Here is a 23,502-nt window from a genome sequence, read left to right as displayed (position 1 = left end):
ATGGATTTCTGGCAATGGGATGTCAGACATTAAGCTGCAAGGGACTCGGCATGCTCTAAGTTACTCAAGGCATAGGTAGACATTTGAGGTCAAAAGAGATCATATCAGTGTCCCTCAAATTGCAGACAGTGTTTGCCCCTGTTAGACTGCTCCACTTTATTTAATGCCAACTAGATTTCTCCACTTAGTTTCAAACAGCTCAAAGGTCATTACACTGCTGTGAAACAGGAATGAACAAACTTTAGAGAGTATAACTAAACAAATCAGGCCTGGCTAGTAGCAGCCAGCACCACTCAAATAAGCCTGCCACTGGTAGACTATTAGTAATTGCACCCTTCTCCTCCTTGTGAACTCCTGCCGGCAAATCTAGCTAACAAGCTACATGCTGGAAAAACTTTGACAAAAACCTGATCTGTGTGCAGGCCCTAATTAGCCATAACCCCTGTGGAAGTACACTTAGCAAAACACCAGTGAGCTTATTCATAGAGGCTCGGGTCTAACAATTCTGAGTAATTAGAGGAATTCGGGGAATGTTTTTCACTGAAATGTAATGGCTTCAGCCTGACCGTTCGCCTATGTGGACAGCGAGAAGTGGATACGCAAGACTAGTCAACATCAATACATCTGCAGCTGTAGGTGCTGCAGTCTTTCTTTAAAGAAAAAAAAAAAACCTGACAGCTTTTGCATACTAAGTACAAGCTGCAGAATATTACATCCAATTAACTGCCATCATCAGACATCAGAACAGAGCAGAACAGTATTTTTAGTGGTCATTATTTAGCAGGATTTAATGACACACAGTGGTGTGTAACAGCTTCTTCTTCTTGGTTTTTGAGAAAATTTTGAGAAATCATTGTCGACTTTTACCTATGAGTATTACCATAAAAGAATATCATATCTAGAATGTGTTAAATGAGACATGCTGAATACTAAACACGTGTTAAGATATTTTTAAGTGTGTGTTTACCTGGTCGAGCATGTTTTTCGAATGGCTGGCAGAGATGCAGAAGCGTGCTCGCGATTCGATGATGGGTGTAGCAGGGAAGCCCACGACAACCACGCCAATGTTCCTCTTCAGCATCTCCCTGCCAAACGCTCTGGTGGGAGAGACAAAGCTGGCTAGATCAGGTGACCCTGAATCCTCCCTTAGTTATGCTGCTGGGGGATTCCCCGCATTGAGTGTTTCTTCTTCAGTCACCTTTCTCACTCACTGTGTTAATAGACCTCTCTGCATCGAATCGTACTTGTTATTAACCTCTGTCTCTCTTCCACAGCATGTCTTTATCCTGTCTTCCTTCTCTCACCCCAACCGGTCGCAGCAGATGGCCCCGCCCCTCCCTGAGCCTGGTTCTGCCGGAGGTTTCTTCCTGTTAAAAGGGAGTTTTTCCTTCCCACTGTCGCCAAAGTGCTTGCTCATAGGGGGTCATATGATTGTTGGGTTTTTCTCTGTATGTATTATTGTAGGGTCTACCTATAACATAAAGCCTTGAGGCAACTGTTGTGATTTGGTGCAGTATAAATAAAACTGAATTGAATTAAAAAAACTGAATAGCAAAAATAACCGCAGAGGTTTAATAAAGAGTATGACAGACAAAAAAAGATGGGTAAAGTCTTCTGTGAAAACATGTCTGCAGAAGCTTTACGAAGACAGACAAATTCTTTATTAGAAGAAAAAAGGAATGGTCCCAAACCTTCTTTGGTCCCAGTGTTTTGCTTGATATTTACAGCAGGATTAATTAAAGCTGCAGAGGTACAGTCCTTGTACTGATACTAAAGCATGTGTGCACCTAGACTCAGTTTCTGCAGTCAGTTTAACACCTTGAGCTCTTGTGATGTGACGTTGGGACACTGTCTACTGTCCACTGCTATAACAGAGTTTTTAAACTTGTTACCTTAATAATATTTCAGGGGAAAAACAAAAAACCCAATACTCATCAACAAATGATATAATTGATCACACTGTATTGCTCTAAGGCTCCAATTAAGAGTTCCAGCAATCAGAGCAGTAGTAAACAGCAAAGATGGAGGCTCACCCTATCTTGGCAGGCATGTAGAGCATCAAGGGTACGACGGGAGAGTCGTTGTTGCCGTAGATGATGAAGCCCATTTCTCGAAGCCTCTTGCGGAAATAGACCGTGTTCTCTGCCAGCTGCTGCACACGCTCACTGCCTAAGGATGATGAAGAAATTTGGAGACAGAGTTGATAGGAAGCACGATGGAAGTTAATCACACGGATGTCCTGCGTTCTAAGATCATCTATATCTAATCATCTAGGTTTTGTTTTTTGCAGTGTGATGACAGCCGTTTGCTTTGCAACTTTAACGTGTTAGACACACAAGTCATCACATGCTGATGTGTTAATGGACAATATGTGAATATTCACAGAGCGCTGTGATATCCACTCATCTCTGCTTAGTGTAATTTGTTACTCACACTCACTGGATATAGCAAACTCATTAATGAAGCCTGCCTGCAGTTACTGCTTTATCAGTTAAATGTTTTTGTTTTTATTGTTGGTCTGGGTTTGTTAACAAACAAGTTTATTATTTGTTTATAATAACGAGTTTGTTTGGTGTAAATCTGCATTTGCATGATTTAAATTGTGTCATGCTTGTATCATTCATCTTTTATCTACCCATATTTAGTTTCGTCTGGATTTATTTTTTCTTGTGGGTTTTTAATAATTTTTCTTTACATCCACATTTTGTCAGTCACTGGTTGCAACTGATTGCAACTCAATTTTAGAGGAGATTCTCTTACCGAGGGCTGTTTACTCTTTACTAAATTTGACTTTCCTGAAGTGCAAAAAATAAAAATGAGCTCTTAATGATGCTTTCCAAAGATGAAAAAGAAACGTTCTGCACGTCTACATTTGAATCAAACTGTGTACTGTGGACTTTAGACATCTTGAACTGTTCTAGCAAAAGGGTTGAAGTTAGATTAAACAATCCATGTAGAGGAGATAGAATTGCCTCGTCTATAAACACAGATCATCATAAAATATTCCTTAACCTCTTTAATTAAATCAAGTAACCATTATAAAAAAAAAATACATACATATTTATAACTGGACATCCTTCTTTTTTCCCCTTCTACTCCTTTTCTTATTATATAACATCTGGTGAAAAAGACCAGATGCTGGCTCCAGTCCTACAATTCTTAACTTTGCAGTGACACCTGGTGGCCCATCATAACAATTACTGCTGACATAAAATCATCAGAAGTGGAGACGTCACCAAATTATAAACATAATGCAACAAAACAAATAACCAAGGACCTGCACCATTATGCACTATAGTAAATATGCAAGAACAGCCTGAAGTTTGCTGAAACTGGCCATTTAACTTTTACATTTTTAATCCGAAACTGTTTTGCAGTTTGACGTTGCTGCAGAGTTTAGTTGTTTATCACTCTTTGATCAATCTATAGAGGAAGTTTTCTGACCTCAACATAACATCTTTGTGTGCCTATATACCAATCAGATTCAGATGTGGTCATGGACTGCAGTGCATGTGGAGTGCACTATATGCAAGTGGAAAGTGAGATTTGTCTCAACATCCAACATAATGACTCCTTAAAAGCAAAACATTTTTTGTTATTTGAATAGTTTTTCCTCTAACAGTAACATAATGGCACAGTGAACCACGCAGATCTTCTCGGCCTGGGGGAGCTCCCCTCCACCTCTTTACAGGTCCCATGTCGTTAGGTTTTTACTACTGTCTCTCAGCACTTTACAGTCCATCCCTGATCATATTGAAGTTGTCAAATACCTTTAAAAAAACAAAAGAACAACAACAAAAAAAACCAAAAAATTAAAAAAACAAAAAAAAAAGAACAATCCTTAAGCGACCTTCCTTCTTACAGTAGTTGCGTGAATACTCTCATCCCACGTTACCACCTTCAACAAATCTCTCCCATTTCCTCCAGTTTTTATGAAATTGGTCCATTTTGAGGTTAAAAAAAAAAGGTAAGTTTTTCCATTCTATATATTTCCTCCATTATTCCTATCCAATCTTTCTTTGTTGGGGGCTCTTTCTCCAGCCACCTCCTGGTAAGCGCTTTTTTGCCAGCTCCCAACAGGATGTTTATCAAGTATTTGTCCTTTAAGGAGGCTGCTGATGGGATATCGCCCAAGTACACAGTACAAAAATCCAAATTTAGTTTGAGACCAGTCACCAAGTAAATTGATTCGACCAATTCACTCCAGTATGACAGGATTATTGGGCATTTCCAAAATATATGGAAATGATCTGCCATGTTTTCCCCACAGTTTCTCCAGCATTGTCCATCTGTCAGTTGACCTTTTTGTTTGTATTTTATTTTGGGTGTTATAAAAAACCTAATAAAATTTTTCCACGTGAATTCCCTCCAATAACCCGAGCTAGTAGTTTCCATCTGTGTCCTGCATATATTTAACCAACTGTCCTCTGATATGTTGATTTTAGCCTCCGTTTCCCATTTAATTTTGATATAATTGGTTGATTGATCCTTAAGTGATTGTAAGTTCTGATAAAGTTTAGCAATCAATTTGTTTTTAATCTGACCTTTATAAGCTTCTTTTATAACGGGGACTAGGCCTTCATTACGTTCTTCTATAGTTTTTATATTACTATTGAAATAGGACCTAACTTGGAGATATCTGAAAAAATCTTGGTTTTCCAAACCATAGGTGTCTCTTAATTTTTCAAAACTTTGTAATCCTTCTTTTCCTAACAATGAGCAAAATGGTCCGATCCCCCTTGTTAACCAAGTTGTATAACGTCTATCTATTTGTGCAGGGATAAATTCCTTATCATGTGTGACCCATCTGAGTTGTTTGAGACCAGCTCCTAATTTAAGACTTTCACATTCATCAAACCATATCTTTAAAGGAGTTTTAGTCCATTCATTTAAATTATTTTTCTGTTCCAAATATAATTTTTTATCTCCTAATATTGTCTGTAGTGGTAATTTTAATTGTGTCACATCTAAATATTTCCATTTTGCTTCATACGTGGATCACACCAATAAATTAAGTATCTTAATTGTGCTGCTTTAAAATAAGCTTTCTAAGTTTGGGAGGGAAAGTCCCCATCCTGTTTCAGTATATATTCCTGGTTACAGCCTCCATCGATATTCTGTTCCATCGCAATTGGAGTAGTATGATAAAAAGAAATATCCCTTAACGTGACATAATGCACTACAAAGTTCTGATTCTGAAGTCTAACCAATTAGAATCATGTCTATAAATAGAAAATCGAGAGCGACACCAGAGGTGATATCCGAATCTTATGTCAATATATCAGGTTGAGTAATGATCCTATAACAAGCAGAGAGCATTGGCCTTTTGTGCACAATATGGAGCTCTACAATTTTTAAGTAGTATCCTTATCCTGGTTAAACACACGGATAATATTCATGACTCCAATGATAGGCAATGATAGGCTCTTATATACCTAAGATGAAATATCATAAAGAACTAATATGGTGAAAGAAGTACTTATAATTTCTAAATTTTCTTGTTAATCACATGGTTATGCCTAGAAACTTATCGAGGACTCACAGTGCAGTTAGGATCTATTTTATTTCTGGAACTAACAATATACATGTTTGAAAGATAAAGAGGAAACTGTTAAAAGGGCACTGAAGTCGAAATCTGAAGTCAATCTCTCACTTGTAATAAAAAAATGGGTGAAACACAGTTAATTATCACATTAGCATCCTGTAGTAGCTCGTTTAGGAACTTACCTACGAATTGAAATTATTACAATTATTTACAACTACTTTAGTTTGTCGTATTTAGTAACCTGTGTTTCTGATGTATCCATCCATAATAAACACCACAAAAATAACTTAAAATACAAAATGATAGAGTTCTACAGGCAAAGTGGAAGAAATGCAGTTTTCTCACATATAAAAAAGTGAACAATCTGGACTGAGGCTTACCTATTGTTGTGCCATCCTCTCCCATAATGCACTTCATAGAAGTGATGATTTGCTCCACCACAGGAGGAGACATGGAGGTGGCGTAGACCGCACTGTGGGAATGGGAGCGCAGGTATTCGATGAGTTCCTAAACCCAGGAGACACACAGAAGACATAAGCAGATACGCATGAACAGCTGCAGTCTCTCAGTCCCTCAAAACGTTGCTTGTTGCTTCCCTCTTTCACGAATATGTGAAAATGTTTTTATTTTATTTTTAGAAGCACCAGATTTACATTAAAAACCTCAACAGTCTGATAAGCACAAAGTGAGAACTGAATTTCGCTTTGCGCTCTCAAACCTGTCAGTCTGCCCGTTACATTTTTAGAAGGATATGAAAGTCATTAAAAGCATAATGTGAGCTACATCCTGTAACCTGTTAACACATTCCTAAGTGATTCATGACCAATTTTCTCCGACTCCTTTGTTCTGCTTGAGGGCTTCGGCAGTTCTAAGACGCCACTACATGATGATTTAGACAAAGTGTCTTATCTTGATAACCATCTCGATAAGCAAGCTTTGTTGTCAAGAATGCAACATGCACTGTTGCAATGACTAGCACTCGTGTCTGCAACAAGTGACGCTTAGAGAGTCCATGCATCAGTGCACTCTTGAAAAACTGAGTTTAAACTGATGTTATTCTAGAAAATGCACTCTTTCCCCCCCCCTTTTTTTTTCTTCAAAAAATAAAAAATAAACAAGAGATAAAGCTCACCTTTTCCCTGCGATGCTATCCAACCTGCAGCACTCAAAGCTTTTGGTTAAACAGTTTCGCCCATCATGACGTCCACGTACATGGGTAGCTGCCCTATAAGTAGATCACCCACAATCTCAACTCAATTGGCCAGCCCTATTTTGTACTGTGTACTTGGGCGATATCCCATCAGCAGCCTCCTTAAAGGACAAATACTTGATAAACATCCTGTTGGGAGCTGGCAAAAAAGCGCTTACCAGGAGGTGGCTGGAGAAAGAGCCCCCAACAAAGAAAGATTGGATAGGAATAATGGAGGAAATATATAGAATGGAAAAACTTACTTTTTTTTTTAACCTTAAAATGGACCAATTTCATAAAAACTGGAGGAAATGGGAGAGATTTGTTGAAGGTGGTAACGTGGGATGAGGTATTCACGCAACTACTGTAAGAAGGAAGGTCCGTTAAGGATATGTTCTTTATTTGTTTTTGTTTTTTTTTTGTTTTTTTTTAAAGGTAGTTTACCCTTCCAATATGATCAGGGATGGACTGTAAAGTGCTGAGTGGACAGTAGTAAAAACCTAACGACATGGGACCTGTAAAGAGGTGGAGGGGAGCTCCCCCAGCCCGAGCAGATCTGCGGGTTTCACTGTGCATTATGTTATCGTTAGTGCAAACGCATTCAAAATTCAAAGTTAAATATATGTACTTTTAAGGAGTCATTATGTTGGATTGTTGAGACACAAATCTCACTTCTCACTCTCATATAGTGCACCAAAGGACAAGAATGCCTCACTTGGATTTAGAGAGTGTCAGGAAAAGTCTCCCAGAAGAGGCTCCATATAAAAATAAAGTGTCAGCTGTATCACTCTGCAGGTTAACGTACTGTTTGTTCCCTGTGTTTTGAGTGTAGACCTCTACATTGCTCTTTGTGTTGGCCTGTGTAAGTGCAGGCAGTTCAGCTTTGATTACAACACATCTAAATCCGCCCACTCTTCACAGCGAGGGCTCTTCTGCGTTGCTGAAATGAGCTCACTGCAGACCTGTTTGCTCTTCACTACGGGCCACCGTCTTAGATCCTCCACGGTTCTTTTCTCATTTTGACACTAATGTAAATCCTCTCACACAGAGGTTGAGCTTTCTCCTGTGCTTCCTGTCTAATGTGTGTTGCTCAGTTGGCGCAGATACAAACAGTGTCTCCAGGAAGTTTTGTATATCCAGGGTTATGGTATCTTCCTATTATTCTCGGTGCACTTCAAAAAATTGAACAAAATAAGCTGAAGACAAGGAGTGGGAGTACTGTACCGTAGTGCTTTTATCTGTCATGGTGTAAAATCTGTCTCCGTTAGTCTTCCTCTCTGTATTATTCTCATGCACTTTGAAGTGTCATCTTGGTTTGTGTGTTTCTTTTATCCGCTGGCGAGCTTTCAGAGTATTATCTTTTCACTCTTTCACACCCACACTTACATCCCGACCTAAATCCTTTTATTGCCATCGTTATTTCATTCTACTGACCGCAATAATCTGTCAACCTTAAATGTCAGGTTATAACTAATGTATCTGAAAATGTGGAGACTGTTACAAAATTGTCCACCTAGTGTTGATTTGGAGGAGCTACTTCGACATCTGATGGCTCAAAATGTTAAAAGCATCAGAGGTAGAATAGTGATTGATTCTTCCATGAAATATTTTTTTTTTATTTCATTTTTTTATTTTTTTTAGTCTACCTGAAAAGCCTTACTTGATTAAGGAGATGAACCAACTTAATATTTGGCCGAAACGACACAGAAAGATACTCATGATTTGACTGCAATAAAGCATTTCAGTTCCTTTTATACTTTAAGATGTGATACAAAGCCCATCTGTCATCCTCACAAAGCTTTACCATAAACAGAAGGTATATATTGCTTTACTGGCAACCTACACACATTGAAACACTGAAAAACTCCTCAAGCCCCATAAATAGTCACTTATCCAAAGTTGCATAAGTCCAGGAATTGGTGAATAAACATCTGGTGTAATGGGAACAATGTACTCCACGCATGCATGTTACTCCAGAGCTCTAATTTCAGAACAAAAACGCGTTGTATAAGGTTTTGACGCACTGGGAGAAATAACTTTACTCTGAATTTTTGGAAATTCTCCACTTTTTTTTTTTTTTTTCTCTTGTATTTCTTTTCCAGCCTGTTACTTTATTATTCCTGGTTAATGTCACCAGTGTGAGATGTGCGACAATAAATCTCGTTTCCTATTTCAGAAAAGCAGCTGTGTGCTGCAGGACTGAGGGATTTAACAAATAGCTGGTGAACAAAATGTAGCATTTGCAATCTTGAGAGAGAAATATTAATTTTAAAAAGGAAACTGTAGATTCATAAAAACGGGAGTCCAGATTTATGCCAATTAACCCATTAATGTGCTGTTGAGCTGACAGTATTGAATCTTAAAACTTTTTAAAAGGTTGTTTGTTCTGCAGCTTGTTGCTCTGACCTCAAGTGAGCAGAAGTCTACTGATGAAGCTTAAAGTTAAAACTGATGAAACAAACATGCATGATGCAACAAAGCAAAACCACATTAAAATGTAAAGACTCATTTCAGCAATATATACTCATCCCTACATTGTGTAATTATTGTCGACCTTATGCTATAACAGCTTGAACTGTAGCACTTCAGTTGCATTAACCAGAGCTCATGCGCTCAGAGTGAATATGTCCTCCTTAGTTGAAGAGCTTTAGATAGAATGACGATTTGCTGCTGTTTGGAAGACGTGTCTGTATGAACTCATCACTTTGCTCTAACACCCAGGTAATAGAAGTGAAAAATGTACAAGTTCAAACCAGAGATCTTTCCTGCTTCGGCCCCAGTTTACAATTTGGTTTTACGAGGCTGGTGTCTCTGCATCTGTAAACGTCCTCGCTCTTCATGTTGGCCTTCAGACTGACAGCATTTTTTTTTTCTTCTTCATTGTATAAATGTCTCCACAGGCGCTGAACGTCATCAGTGAGGTTGGAGACCTCCTTCAGCTCAAGTACTCCCGTCACAGACTGCAGCTGTCTTCTGCGCGGCCTTTTGATGATGATGTGTATGAGGACATTGACGACTGATGAATCACTCTGCTGCTTAAGTGGCGTGAACCAGAACAACCCCGGAAAATACAGAGCGGGTCGGTCAAGATGGATCACAAGTCTTCCTTAAGGAGCAACTTGTGCGTACGTGCCCCCTGCCATCATGTTGCCAACTCGTAACCTCCCCAGACGAAAGCAAAACGCTTAAAAATACCCTCAGATTTTATTTTGCCTTACAACACATGCAGAGATTGTGAACAGTGAAAATGGCACCTCTGCTTCCTGCGTCTTTTATCACTTTTTTTTTTAAGATTTTTTTGTTTGTTTGGTTGTGTCTTTAGTATTTGTGGTTTTGGCCTTTGTTAAGCTTGTAATTACAGATCCAGTGTGCACGTCATCTTTTTGTTTTTTCTTCATTTATAACATGAATCTGACTTAAATCGAAAATGTAAGGAGACTAATAAGGAGAACATCGTTACCATCTATCAATGAACGGTCCTTTCTTCCACTCCTTTGAAAGGAGCCGTTATTGTCATAAGTAGAAATCACTAGATGCATTTCCACAAGACCTAATTCTTCACCACCAGGAGCCTGTTGGCGTGCAAACATGACATGACTTACAGCCAGTTCCTTCTGTTTTTTTTCGAGTAATGTAACATCGAATCTGTCAGTTTAGAGCTAATTACCTGACAGCTTTCCATTAAAAAAAAAAAAAAACATTTTGACATTTATTGCTATTATTTAGAAGTTTAGATGGACAAAGTCAGCCTCAAGTCTTAAAGCTAAGCTCACCGTTTGCTAACTTTCACTTCATATTTTTCCTGCTGCATAGCATAGATCTGAATTTAAGCAACAAAGCAGATGAGCGCATTTCCCCAAATCCCAAATACTGTCTTTTATGTAGCTCCAGTAAAGTGAAATATCTGTCTTCAGCAGTAAGATGAAGGTATTGCCATAATTTTGCGTTTGAGAATTTTATTTGCCTCCACTGAGATCAGCTCTGGGTCAGTAGAACAGTGCCAAAGTGAACAGAACAGATTATCTGTGATGTTTGTATGTGTGAGGAAATGTTCCTGAATGGGCCGCATGGCTCAAAAGAATAAATGTTTAATATCCTGTTCAAGGCTTAAGTAAAAATCACAAGTCGAAATAGAAATCAAAAACTAATTACTCTTTCAAACATTTGATTTTATCTTTTTTTCAGTAATGAAATTATTGTAATGATATTACATGTTTTGTTTTGTTTTTCATTTTCCTTAAGGAGGACCTGCTCTCTGTATTGTTACTGTTAAACTCTTATAGAGTAGCTTTGCATTATTCACAGTTCAAAATAATCTTTATTTATGTGATACTGAGCCTTGGAGCCGCCTCTCAGTTCATCTCAATTTGTTAGAAAATGACCCATTTTTAGCACCCTTTCATTGGAACTGACTTTCTTCTGATTGGTCACACCTCCCTAAGTGTTTGCTGATAACAAGTGAGCGTGGTTTCTTCACTCAGAGCGACACTCGTGATGATTATAACAAAGACATCTTCTCTAAATGAGACGAGCCCCAGGAGTAGAAAATCCTTTTGATAACTGAACATTCAGAGCAGTCTAACGCTGAGGTTTTGGCTCACAGAGATGACGTTTGCATTCGCTGACCTTTTTATTTGAAACTTTGGGTAGAATTATTATAAATATCCACTGCTGTAGCGATTTTATATATACAAAAAAAAGGAAAAGCTTAAACGCGCCGCTTTAAGTGAATAACACTTTTATAATAATCAGTTTTATGTTGCAAAACTATAAACATGATTTCTTTCATTGACAGAACTACCACTTTCCATGTTGAGATTTAAACACACTTGAGTGCTGCTACTGGAGAAAAAAAAATGGGGAATTTAACCCTAAAACATAATACACATTATACAGTTACAAAGTCAGCGTCTTTTCCCCCCACCAGGACCAGAATTACTGGGACTGTGTTTGTCTTCCTGTTTGTTACGGGGGGGGGTTCCTCTTAAGTCATGTGACGAGGTTCAAACTGAAGAATATCTATTAGCGCAGGTAAACTAGTGTGGACAGGATCCAGCTCTTTGCTGCTTTGTGCCTGATAATTGTTTTGCCTTGAAAAACAAAATGCTTTCTTTGTGCTGAGACTAATGAGTCAATAATGATGTTAACAGTCTTCTTAGGATAGGCGAGTGTGTTTTGCCTTTACGTTCTTCCACATAAACAGCAGCTGTATTTGGAAATGTGGGCATTTACATTGTACTACTGAGCTTTGGGACAGCAGCACTCCTTAGTGAAGGGAACTCATGTCCCACGTGTATATGCTACCGCTTGCATGTGTGCACACTGACGAGTGCTGTGCAAGCGCTCGTCCTTCATACTAATGCACACACAGGAAGAATTCCTCCCAGAAGCTGCTCTGCACCAGAGCTGGTGGTGCTCAAAGTGACACATTGTTGCTGTTTTTTTTTTTTTTGTTTGTTTGTTTGTTTGTTTTGTTTTTTGTAACCTACTACATTCTGTGTTCATGTCTTCCTGGGGTTGCTGAGTTGTTTTATTTTTTGGTCCATCTTTGCGGATCTTCTGATGTGTAGTGTGGGATACTTGTGTAACACGTCTTATGTAATCCTTTTGGCTTCCTTTCTGCAGAGAATCGATCACAGATGGTCGTTCGTGAGCTGAAAGTTTGGTTGCAATGTTGTTCATACAAATACAGAATGTATCTATGTATTTTTAATTATGAACCGAGAGAAGCTGTACCGTTATACTCACAGCAAATATTTAAACATATGTTTGCGTTATGTAAAGATTTTATGTCCTGACATTTTACTAAGGAGTTTCTGAACATTAATTAGATCAGTTTCCCTTCAGTTCATTGGTACTTCTCAGTAGTCCTCTGCAAAGACGGCATCTGGTTTCAACCATAAAAGCAAAATAACCTCGTTGTTTTTATTCTTTGTTTTGGTAAAACGGCATGAAATGCTGTTATGGATGATGGCTCGCTACAAAGTTTATATATTGTTTCATTAAAAATTAGCTGTTGGGACGGATGTGTGAGTGTAAGTTACCACACATCAGAGATCGTTGTTCTCTGATATAAAGTAGTGCCTTTGAAGCAGATTTTCTTTCTAAGAATTCTGGTTCTACTCTCATAACTTCAGTTGTTCATCTTTGAACATCTTAATTGTTCTCTTCAACTACTTAGTCTTCAGCAGTACTCAACTGTATAATTAGCACTGTGTGATATCCATGTTAACTAATTTCTCTGCATTTCATCATAGAAAATGCACTATTTCAACATATCGGTAAAATATTAAAACGTAATGTTTCACCCTTGTCAGTTACACGAGTAGATGAATAAAAGAGTTTAAAATATTTGGAATTTTCTTCTTTTTTTTTTTTTTTAATACCCCAATGTAGTGTGTCATGATTGTGTGTTAATTTGGAGGGCAGACTTTCTATTTTTTATTTTTTTTTAAATGTTTTTGTCAATAGTTCTGCAGGTTTCCTGAAAAACTTTTTAAGTTGTTCTTTTGGACACTGGTGGCTTTTTCACTCATTTTCAGTCCTAGTGCTTGACCATTTTCAGAAGAGCATTTTGTTTAAGCCACTTAACCTATTCCAGTTTTTCTTTTTGTCAGATCAGCAAAAACAATGCCAAAGACAACTGTTTGACTGCATAACAATAGTATTCTTTGACGTAACAAAGTGATTACCAATGTGTTTTAGTCCAAATCCTGGTGTATTTCAGCATGATTTGCAGTGCAAATTTGAAGAAGTTGGTAGTGGCAGGGTTAAAAATTACCTTCAGTCAATGGAGTGTATCTGGAAGTCTGAAAGCAAAGACTGCATACAGGAGCTGATGCGTCTGATCTTTCAGTTGATCAATCTGTTATTGACTGAAGCCTGATCAGAAATCGTCTCAGTGGAAGGTTGGCTGTCAAGATGCTAGTCTTAAGGAAGGGAGACAAGTTTACTTAAAAGAGAGTTTATTAAAACTACCCCATCAGGAGACAAACATCACTGATGAGTTGGTGGCCAGTGAAGTGAAACAGAGATGGAGCAGTTAATCTGGGGCAGCCTTTACTGCCTAGAAGTAAGAGGTAAGCTGCATCAAGTGCTGATCTTCCTTTGGCAGCAAATCAATAACAGTAGGCTGCAACTAAGAAAGCAGCGCATGCAAGTATTATCTGCGCCAAATAGCAAATCCATTCTTGCAAATGGGGTCAACAGGAAATCATTTGACCTTACAACATCAAGTAAAAATCAAAGTGTTGTTACTTAAATGTACAACCGACCTCATCACATGGCCTGCAGCAACAAACACACCACACTGCTTTGCAAAATCTTTAGTAGTCAGAAATCAAAAATCAAATTAAAGCATGAGAATCAGCCATAGTAGCAAAACAACCAAAACATCCAAGCTGCCAACAAAGAGGGAACCAACCAAATTCACGCCAATTCAAAGCTCAGTCACCGGCCAATCACCAATAAAAGCAGGTCAGGACTTTCTTGATAGTGGGAAGGTCATCACAAGTCACACATTAGAAATAACGAAATGACGTTAGCTCAGAGTAATGTGTTTGTTGTTTGATTCCTAATGACCAGATTTGTTTCTTCATTCCCCCAGGTGAACAGTTAGAGCCCATATTTACAAAAGGTCCTGTTCAGGTGCAAAAAGAAACTATTTGGAAAACTTTGTGCCAAACCCACAGTATGCTGTTGGGTGAAATGCATTTTTCTTGCAGTTAAACTTTATCATAACTGTATCTTTTTAAGTTGCCAGCTGTTTGTGAGGTGATTGTTTCACACCTTTGGAATAACTCTTTAAAGACTTTGGAGAGCCTCTTTATTCCTATTGTTTTTTTCTTTTTTTTTTTTTTGTGTCCCGTTTGGATCTTTAGCCATCAGAATTGTTGTCTTAAGGCCAAGAAAGATGCCAAGCGGATTTATTTTACCAAGTGGATCATCATGGCCTTGCCATATTGGTCCATTTGATTGACCTTTATTATAATTATGAATTTATTTTATTTTCAGTTGCTACAAACGGGACAGACATGACTGGGGGATAGGACAGGGAGAAAGAATGAAAGAAAGAGAGGGAGAGAAAGAAAACCAAAGGGGAGAAGAGACGGTGAGAAGGGGGGGAAGAAAGAAAAAAAAAAAAAAAACAAAACACCTGGGTCACCTGTATGGAGAAAAAAAACAGAAGAGAAAGCAAACAACAAAGAGCAACATAATAAAAAAAAACAGCACCATCACAATAAACTAGCTAGCAGTAGATATCAGTAGATACTAAATAATAAACGATATTGTGCAGCACGCAAGATAGACAGCGCACAATGTGCTTTGAGGCAGCAGCCAAGAAAGCTGTAGTCCGCGTCTGTGAATCACCCGTGTGTACACCTGTGTGCATACCTGTGTGGATCAGCATGCTTGCATTCCAAAGGTTTCTCCATGTAACGATCTGCTAGGGAGTGTGGGGAGCCACAGCCCCGTCCCCAGGGTATGAAGCAGGTATGGAGGAGATCCAGGCCCCAGATATCCAGAGGCCCCAGAGTACAAGGACCCGAGGAGGACCACCAAAGGGGGGGAACCGTGCCACCCTCCTGGGAAGAGCTGAGTAGAGCCCCAAAGGAGAGGTCACCCCGCAGCTACGGAGCAGAGGCCAGAGGGGGTTGCAGTGGCGTGCCCGCGGGCTCTGCCGGCAGCCAGCTGTGCCAGAGAGGACCGAGCTTCAGGCCCAGAGGCCTGAGGGCATCCCACCCCCCGGAAGGAGCCCAGCCGGGCCACAGGCGCCCGGCCCCGCCAATCGGCCACCAGGAGTGAGCCGGTACATACATGAGCGCCCAGCCCCAGACGACAAGGACCACCAACACACCAACGTCTGAGGGCATCAGCCACCGGCAGGGAGTGTGGTGAGGGGAGATAGGCCTCCGTACTTTAGAGGGCCTGAGATGTACCCAGAGAGGTTGAGTCTAAGACCCAACCTGACATATAGACACAGACGAACAGGCACACGCGGACACAAACGTGCATTCCCACCCCATATGCACAACCAAATACTCGGCACTCACCCAACGTGTAGACAGACACAAATAGACACTGCACAGACAGTCGCACTCCCCAAACATACTCTATATCCCAGGTCCAGGTACCCCCGCCCTCAGAGGGGCAAGCCGCACCTAGACCCAGGAGATGTAACCCTTCTCTCTGGGGTGGAGGCAAGCGGACCACCTCCTTATCTGCAGTAGCAGGGAGGCCCCGCATCCCAGACCCCAGTCTGACGGCCAGCACCTCCTCCCAGCCCCCCAGCCCTGACGGCTAACAGAACCGGGGTGAGTGAAGACCTCAAACCTCCCTACGCCCGCTCATATGTAGTGTTGCTGTGTGCTGTTCTAAAGTGCATTTAAAACTCAGGAGAGCATGGTACTAGCTTCCTCTCAGAGAGCAGCACGGCTCCTCCCGAAAACCCTTAGTGTCTAAATGCATTTAAAATTGAGGGTAGGGCACCAGCGCCAGAGGTGGGTTGGAGTACACCGACCATCCTCTGGATGCTGTAAAACGTGCCCACCCCCAAGGCCCTATATGTATGTGTTATGTGAGAGTGTGAGTAATGTGGATGTCTAGGTTGCAGAATAAAATTGAGGCACAGGCGGCCAGAAGGGGACAGAGGGGGAGTGCCTCCCCTGCACCCTGGTGACATACCTGCACCCCAAGCCCTGCGTGTGTGGGTGGGTGTGGTAGAGCGGGAATAGGGAGGTCAGCTGAGGATGGGGAGGGAAGAAAGGGCTCCGGCCCGCTGACCCCAGTAGGCACCCCACACTCTGGAACCCACCAGGGCAAGGGGGCCCAGGCCCATCCGGACCGGGGCCCGCAGCAGCAGCACCGCCCAGCCCCACAGAGTCCGGGGCAGCCCACCCGACTCCACCCCAGAGAAAACTGCACCCACCCCATCATCCAATCATCTCCCAAACTACACAAGACAATAGACACCCAGGTTGAGTTCATTCTCCACCTCTCCTATATCTCTCCCCCCACCTGCAGAGTGAGCTCCTGTAGTGAGGAGACCACCTGCAAAGATATAACAACCTCCCCACCAGTTAGAGAGCCCCCTAGTAGGGCCGATGCACCAGAGGTCCCCTGCACTGGGGCTGAGCCCCCCTGCACCCACCCGCCCACTGCTCCGGCGACACAACAGCCAGGACCCAAGCCCCCAAGGCCCGGCCAGCACCCCAGACCGGGGGGCGGAGCACCCCCAGACCCCCAAGCCTCCACGCCCGTCCCGGACCCTCCCAGGGGCAGCCAGGCTACCAGGCCAGTAACCAACGTCCGCCAGCAAGACTTTCTAGATATAATGTCCAATTTAGGGTTTGTTTGGGTTTTTTTGGATGACACCGGAGGCACGCAAAAAGCTAAAAGTATGGAATGCTGCTTTTAAGTCTAGTGATGAGGCTGTGTTCAAGACAGCTAGAGTCAGCCTGAACTGTGCATTTATGCTGGAAGGTTCAGTTTCTTCTGTGACCCTATAACACCAGGTGCATGTGGCAGGAGATTCAAGCAATAATAGCTTATAAGGCTACTCCTACACTGTATGACAACAACCCACACCTCCTCAACGACCTCAACGAATCTTTCTGTAGATTTGCAACAGACAACACCTCTGCAATAAAAGCCAGTCTTCACGCGGATGAGAAAGCGCTGAATCTCAATGCGGATGATGTCTGGGAAAACACTGGGAAAAGTGAATGTACGGAAAACATTCCAGGATGGGTACTGTTGGGATTTATTTTGATCTTTAAGGCTAATATCTCATAATTAGTATCACATATTTGTGTTTTGTCCTTTGTTGCACACAGTGTAATGTAGGAGTTTTGGAAGTAGACTTTTACTCTGATACTAACAGAGACAACACTTCCTCACAACCCCCTCACAGGAATGTGGCCTTGATCATAAATCTGCTGTTATGGTATGCACTTTACACCCCTTCTTTAACTCTACGGGGCTGACCGGAGAACAAAACGTGGTTTCATCGTAACGGGAGTGTTGCCTGCAAAAGGGCGTCCCCAAATAAGGAGAGGTCCAGAAAGCTGCAGAGCTGGTGATTGGCCGTGAGCTGGTATCAGACCTAAGGCCACTCTCAGCTCTTTCGACCAATCATGTCAACATTCAGTTTCTGTGACCAACAATTAAAAGTGTATACTGCCTGGGTGCGGCAGCCTTTGAGCCTGAGAGAGGCCTACAACGCCATGTAAAACTAATTTAAAATTTTAAATGTTTTATTAATTATCTGTGAAAGCTTATAATTGGAGCATATTTGTCTTGTCTCTCATAATAAAAACCCCAACAGTACTCGGGGAGTGCGGTGACCAGCTAGCAAATGTCCTTTGAGATATCTTTAACAACTCCTTGGAGCAGACTGTGGTTCCATCATGTTTCAAGTCTGCCACCATCATCCCTGTGCCCATCACGTGTTTTAATGACTACAACCCTGCTGCACGAACTCCCATAATGATGAAGAACTTCGAGAAGTTGGTAAAGGACTACATATCTTTAATGCCTCCCATATTTGACCGATTCCAGTTTGCTTACCAGCCAAACCGCTCTCCAGAGGACGCCATTTCCTCTGTTCTCCACCTGAGCTTGGTACATCTGGAGTAGAAAACAGTCAGCACTCCCATGGTTAACTGGCTGCTGGACTCATGACACATGACTCCAGTGCTGCATCTGCTTCTAGTCACATCATCAAGTATGCACACGACACAACAGTGGTGGGTCTCATTAGGGACAACAGCGACCTGTCCTATAGAGACAAGGTGAAGCAGTGGACCTGTGCAGTGCTAACAATCTGTTCCGAAACGTCAAGAAGACCAAGGAGATGATCATCGAATTCAGGACAAAACTCTCATCAATGACAACAGTGCTGTTGAGGTAGTCACCAGGGATTTTCTGGGGGTACAGATAACTGACAGCCTGGACTGGAATGAACTTGAGAGTTTGTAGCAAGTTTTATTTCAAGGTCTTGAGAAGGGTAGTTGATAATTATAAAGTTTATGATGGGAGTTCTCTCAAAGACTTGCATATTGACTTTTATCTATATAAGATTAAAGGGCTGATGCAATATCTAGAACTGTTACTAAAGTCCAGTTACATTGTACACAAATCCAAAAGATAACATTTCTAATGTACCAACTTACTGTTACGCGTCTGTGATTGTACAGTTGACTAAGAAATCATCTGTCAAATTTCCAAACTGTGAATGTGAAGCCTGAGTGCCACCGAAATCTTTGTCACCTCCTTGACATACTATATAAAGTTTTCAAAATTATAGAACAATTCAGTGAATTTGTCATCGTGATGATTGTTGTCGAGTGTCATAAACTGTGTAATTATAAAGAAATGAATATAAATTTTTATGCCATTCAGCATAAATGACTCACGATGGCCACTCAAACAAAATAACAGAAATACAGCGTCAGGTAGCTCTGTAAGTTGTCATAGTTTTTGATAAACGCAGCACAAAAGTGAGTTTTTCCATGATTTATTATCATCTGTGTTGACTGTGGGTTGTTTGTGCAAACATAGCAGCCTCCATATCTATTCTCCATATGAGTTTAAGCAAGGGAAGAAGAAAAACCGTTTTCGGTTTGCAATCATTGAAAAGTCCCTGCCCATCTGGTGGTTGCATAACTCCCTCTCCAGCTGTAGTATTTTAGCAGCAAGTCCAAGCGAGTTTCTCTGACTCCAGTCCTGCAGCTCCTGTTGCTTTCAACTTTTTTGTGACTCTGTCATAGTTGCAGAAATGTCCACCGCTGGTAAGGTAGGTACATAATTCCACATGGGAGGCCTCATTTACAGCTTTAATGTTTTAATGTGGGTTTTTTTTTTTTGTTTGTTTGTTTGTTTGTTTTTGTTTTGTTGTTTCAAAAAATTTTGTTGCAAACCTCACATTAAAATATTGTACTTGGTTGAAATGTATTTTGCTGTACCTCTGTGTCTAAGTGTGGGTGGGTGTGTCATGAACACTGTAATAGCCGAAAGTGTTACAGATAAGGGTTTCAGGGCAGTTGAGCAGTTGTTAACCTATATCCTTTTACACATGCATGTTTATTCCACTAAGCCCAGCCTAGAGTTACTACTTTGATTGCAATAAAACTGTGATGAAATACATCTGTGAAATATTGCGTTTCCTATTTTGACTTGGAATGCACTTTCAAGCCATCGAGACAGTTTTGTGCAACTGCAAATTTTGGCAAGGATGCTGCTGTGGAAGGCCAAAAGAAAAGTATGGCGCATGCCCAAGAATTTAGTGCAGGGAATTCAAAAATAATGACCAAAAAAGCCCCTTTATTTATGTAATGTAACAACATGTGATTTAGTGAATGGTTTATTTTGTGTTATTCAATTTCCAGAGTCTACATTTACTACATTTGCTAAATGAGACATGGACTTTAGACTGTTCCTTGTCATATGATGTTTGCCCTTCTGCAGGAAAAGCCTTATCTGAACTATTAAAACCAATCTGCTGTTAAACAGTGGCTCTTTTGCACAAACTCTTGCTTGCACCAGTTGAATAGTATAATTTAAAGATGTTTGAAATTTCTCGAGTTGTGCCAGGCAGGCATTAATGCACTTCAAATTACAAATGCTACATGAGTAGGTGCTTGTCATAACTCTCCAGAAACCCATCTTGGTATAGTTCAGCAGCACCCCAAAAATGTGACATTTCACGCTGCCACTTTAGGTCATCAAGTGCAAGGCAGCAGTGGCCTGGGAGCCAAACAAGCCTATGGTGATTGAGGAGATTGAGGTAGCCCCACCTCAGGCCAATGAGGTCCGGATCAAGGTGAGAATCGACACACATACATTCACAGAGATCTCTTAGTGCACTTGTGTTGGTGAATGAAAGGAATCATAATAGTGGGTTCTAATCTAAGCAAAAGTTGCAGGAAACTGTTTCTCATGGTGAAACACAAAAAATGGGTAATAAGGCAAAAGTGAAAAATCTGAAAGATAAAAACTCAGATAACTAAAGTGCAGCTAATATTCAAATATTCAAATCAGCTGTAACCTGACAAGGACAAAGTGCAGGTGACAAAAATAGACATAAAAAAATATACAGGGTGGGCCATTTATATGGATACACGTAATAACATGGGAATGGTTGGTGATATTAAAGTCCTAGTTTGTGGCACATTAGTATATGTGAGGGGGCAAACTCCTCAAGATGGGTGGTGACCATGGTGGCCATTTAGAAGTCGGCCATCTTGGATACAACTTTTGTTTTTTTCAATAGGAAGAGGGCCATGTGACACATCAAACTTATTGGTAATGTCACAAGAAAAACAATGGTGTGCTTGGTTCCACCCTGTAGATCAGACAAATAAGACGGTGTTTACTTGCGGACGTATGATGTCAGTCAGACCCAGTGAAACTACGTTCCTTTCAAAATGTTGCTCAATATTGTTTAGTGACATGTCAGCACATTTCAATGTGAAATGCAGTCAGAATACCATCAGATGCTCTGCAGACTGTTTGTAAAATAACTCTTAGCTCCTTTTTAGGATCTTAAAGTAATTCCAGGCTCATCTTCTCCAAGATTTCATGTCCAGTTGACTGACAAGAGGCACAGAGATACAGAGATGAGACCTACAATGTCACACAGTAGATCTTGCCTTTAGCTCTAATAAAGTATACTAATGCAGATTTTTATTAGCTATCATTAGCTAGCAAATGAGGCTATCATCTAAAAACTGAATCTCTGATGGGAGCAGATATGAAAAATATTGTCTTTCAGTAGTACTTGTTGGTTCTATACCATTTAATGCTGTTCAAAATGATTCTAAGGCTAAAAGCTGTAGGCGACAGTGAGCAGTTTTTTTTTTTAACTAGTCATTATGGAATTGCAGTACACTATCCACACAGTATGACAAAAGAAACTGTGGAACTTGGACACCTTTTACCACAAAGAATAACCATGTGTGACCAGGTTTGATGGGGTGTAGCCACTGTATTTAATCTCTAAAAGTCCATGAAAAATCAGGACAGAGATGTTAGCCACTGGACTCAGATAAAGACCTAATAACATCCGGGGAAATTTTAACCCCAGAAATGTTCTTATTTAACAAAATGCTTCCTAATTTTGGGTGTATTTCTGGTATATAGCAAAAGACAGAGTTTTATCCATTCCCTTGCGTTTCCATTTCTTTCACATTCTTGCTATGTCAGGTAAAAAGCTTAGCAAACTGCACAGATAAAACCACAAGCCAAACTCTTCAAGTGTCCAAAAGAAACAATCATCTGTGTTCTCATGCAGATCGTTGCAACTGGAGTGTGCCACACTGACCTGTACCACCTTTTTGAGGGTATGCACAAAGATGGCTTCCCAGCAGTGCTTGGACACGAGGGAGCCGGCATAGTAGAGAGCGTTGGCCCCGGCGTTACTGAGTTTCAGCCAGGTCAGTTAAAGCTTTCATTTGTCTGTCTTGTCATGTTCACCAGGTGGTCTCGGTAAGATGCAGCATTCTCAGTCTTGTTTTTGAATTTTAGGAGACAAGGTGATCCCTCTGTTCATCTCCCAGTGTCGGGAATGTCGCTTCTGTAAGAATCCTAAGACCAATCAGTGTGAAAAAGGCTGGTGAGTTAATCGTTTTCTTAATTTCGCTTAATCGTAGAATTTGTTTTATATGTGCCCTCTGCCACAAAGTACTATATTTTTTAACCAATGTTTTCTGTACAGGGCTTCTGATAGTCCTGATGTGATGGCTTTAGCAGAATCCAGGTTCACCTGTAAGGGGAAGAAGGTGCTGCAGTTTATGGGGACCAGCACCTTCTCTGAGTACACTGTGATGAACCAGATGGCTGTGGCTAAGATCGACCCGGCTGCTCCTCTGGACAAAGTCTGCCTCCTTGGGTGTGGGGTCTGCACTGGATATGGGGCAGCTGTTAATACTGCTAAGGTGTGTATGTAGGTTTGACAGCAGGCGAAGATTGATGTTTGTTACTGTATGAAGTCTTAACAAGTCCAGAGTATCCAAACTGACTATTTTTTTTCCTCCAGGTTGAGCCGGGCTCCACCTGTGCCGTGTTTGGTCTGGGAGCTGTGGGTTTGGCTGCAGTCATGGGCTGCAAGGCTGCAGGGGCCAAAAGGATTATCGCTGTTGACATCAATCCAGACAAGTTTGAGAAGGCCAAAGTGTTTGGAGCCACTGAGTTTGTGAACCCAAAGGATCACAACAAACCCATCAATGAAGTTTTGGCTGAGATGACTGGTGGAGGTGTGGACTACTCCCTGGAATGTGTCGGGAACGTGGCAGTCATGGTGAGGCAGACTGACAAATTCGAATAAAGACTGGATCAGTTTGTAAATATGGTCAAGAACCCTATGTTTACAAGTCAGCTGACATTTGGCTGGTTTTATCATGTAGCGCAGTGCCTTGGAGTCTTGTATCAAAGGCTGGGGTGTCAGCGTGCTGGTTGGCTGGACTGATCTCCACGACTTTGCAGCCCGACCCATTCAGCTCATTGCTGGACGTACATGGAAGGGCTCTTTGTTTGGAGGTGAGGCACATGTGATCATCCACACTAACTAATGTAATTTAATGTAACCACCACTGCAGCATTACTGAGCACAGCTTCCAGTTTTGGGGAGATGTTTCTGCATCCATATGCAGCTAACTTTCTTCAGCTTTACATCAGCACATTGAGTGCAGAACTTTGAAAAGCACCAGGTTGTATTCAGCACATTCAAACATCTGCACATTTTCCATAATTGGTTTCACACACCAAATTA

At 41.0% G+C, this 23,502-nt stretch overlaps 3 protein-coding genes across 3 annotated transcripts in view; 2 read left to right on the top strand and 1 right to left on the bottom strand.

The window, feature by feature from the left end:
- Positions 1-837: 837 nt before the first annotated feature.
- Positions 838-6,544, bottom strand: LOC121815911 (serine palmitoyltransferase 2-like). Its single transcript, XM_042228915.1, has 3 exons — positions 5,926-6,544; positions 2,034-2,169; positions 838-1,097 (listed from the first exon to the last, which is right to left on the bottom strand). The coding sequence occupies exons 1-3, from the start codon at positions 5,996-5,998 to the stop codon at positions 941-943; spliced, it is 366 nt and encodes a 121-aa protein (XP_042084849.1). The 5' UTR covers positions 5,999-6,544; the 3' UTR covers positions 838-940.
- Positions 6,545-19,392: 12,848 nt separating this feature from the next.
- The window catches only part of LOC102291400 (alcohol dehydrogenase 1), a 4,883-nt gene continuing 773 nt past the window's right edge, over positions 19,393-23,502 (top strand). Inside the window, exons 1-7 of the mRNA XM_042228911.1 lie at positions 19,393-19,530; positions 20,455-20,556; positions 22,027-22,168; positions 22,260-22,347; positions 22,450-22,669; positions 22,771-23,031; positions 23,138-23,270. Coding sequence (XP_042084845.1) covers positions 19,513-19,530; positions 20,455-20,556; positions 22,027-22,168; positions 22,260-22,347; positions 22,450-22,669; positions 22,771-23,031; positions 23,138-23,270 — 964 coding nt within the window. The 5' untranslated portion in view covers positions 19,393-19,512. The remainder of the gene's footprint in view (positions 19,531-20,454; positions 20,557-22,026; positions 22,169-22,259; positions 22,348-22,449; positions 22,670-22,770; positions 23,032-23,137; positions 23,271-23,502) is intronic.
- Positions 19,445-23,502, top strand: part of LOC121811916 (alcohol dehydrogenase 1-like) — a gene marked incomplete in the record, with an annotated part of 14,446 nt that continues 10,388 nt past the window's right edge. Inside the window, 1 exon segment of the mRNA XM_042228912.1 lies at positions 19,445-19,530. Within this exon segment, the coding sequence (XP_042084846.1) occupies positions 19,513-19,530 (18 nt within the window).

Source organism: Haplochromis burtoni, unplaced genomic scaffold (genome assembly GCF_018398535.1).
Source record: "Haplochromis burtoni strain Fernald_Lab_line unplaced genomic scaffold, NCSU_Asbu1 Contig_364, whole genome shotgun sequence".
Classification (NCBI taxonomy): Eukaryota; Metazoa; Chordata; class Actinopteri; order Cichliformes; family Cichlidae; genus Haplochromis; species Haplochromis burtoni.
This window is presented reverse-complemented; position numbering and strand designations above follow the sequence as displayed.

Bases quoted from the DNA above. Each gene is read 5' to 3' on its own strand.
- LOC121815911 (XM_042228915.1), bottom strand. From the start codon at position 5,998: ATGTCTCCTCCTGTGGTGGAGCAAATCATCACTTCTATGAAGTGCATT. The intron at 2,170-5,925 runs GTAAGCCTCAGT...CATCATCCTTAG, and splicing joins AGAGGATGGCACAACAATAG to GCAGTGAGCGTGTGCAGCAG. The intron at 1,098-2,033 runs GTGAGCCTCCAT...CTCTCCCACCAG, and splicing joins TACATGCCTGCCAAGATAGG to AGCGTTTGGCAGGGAGATGC.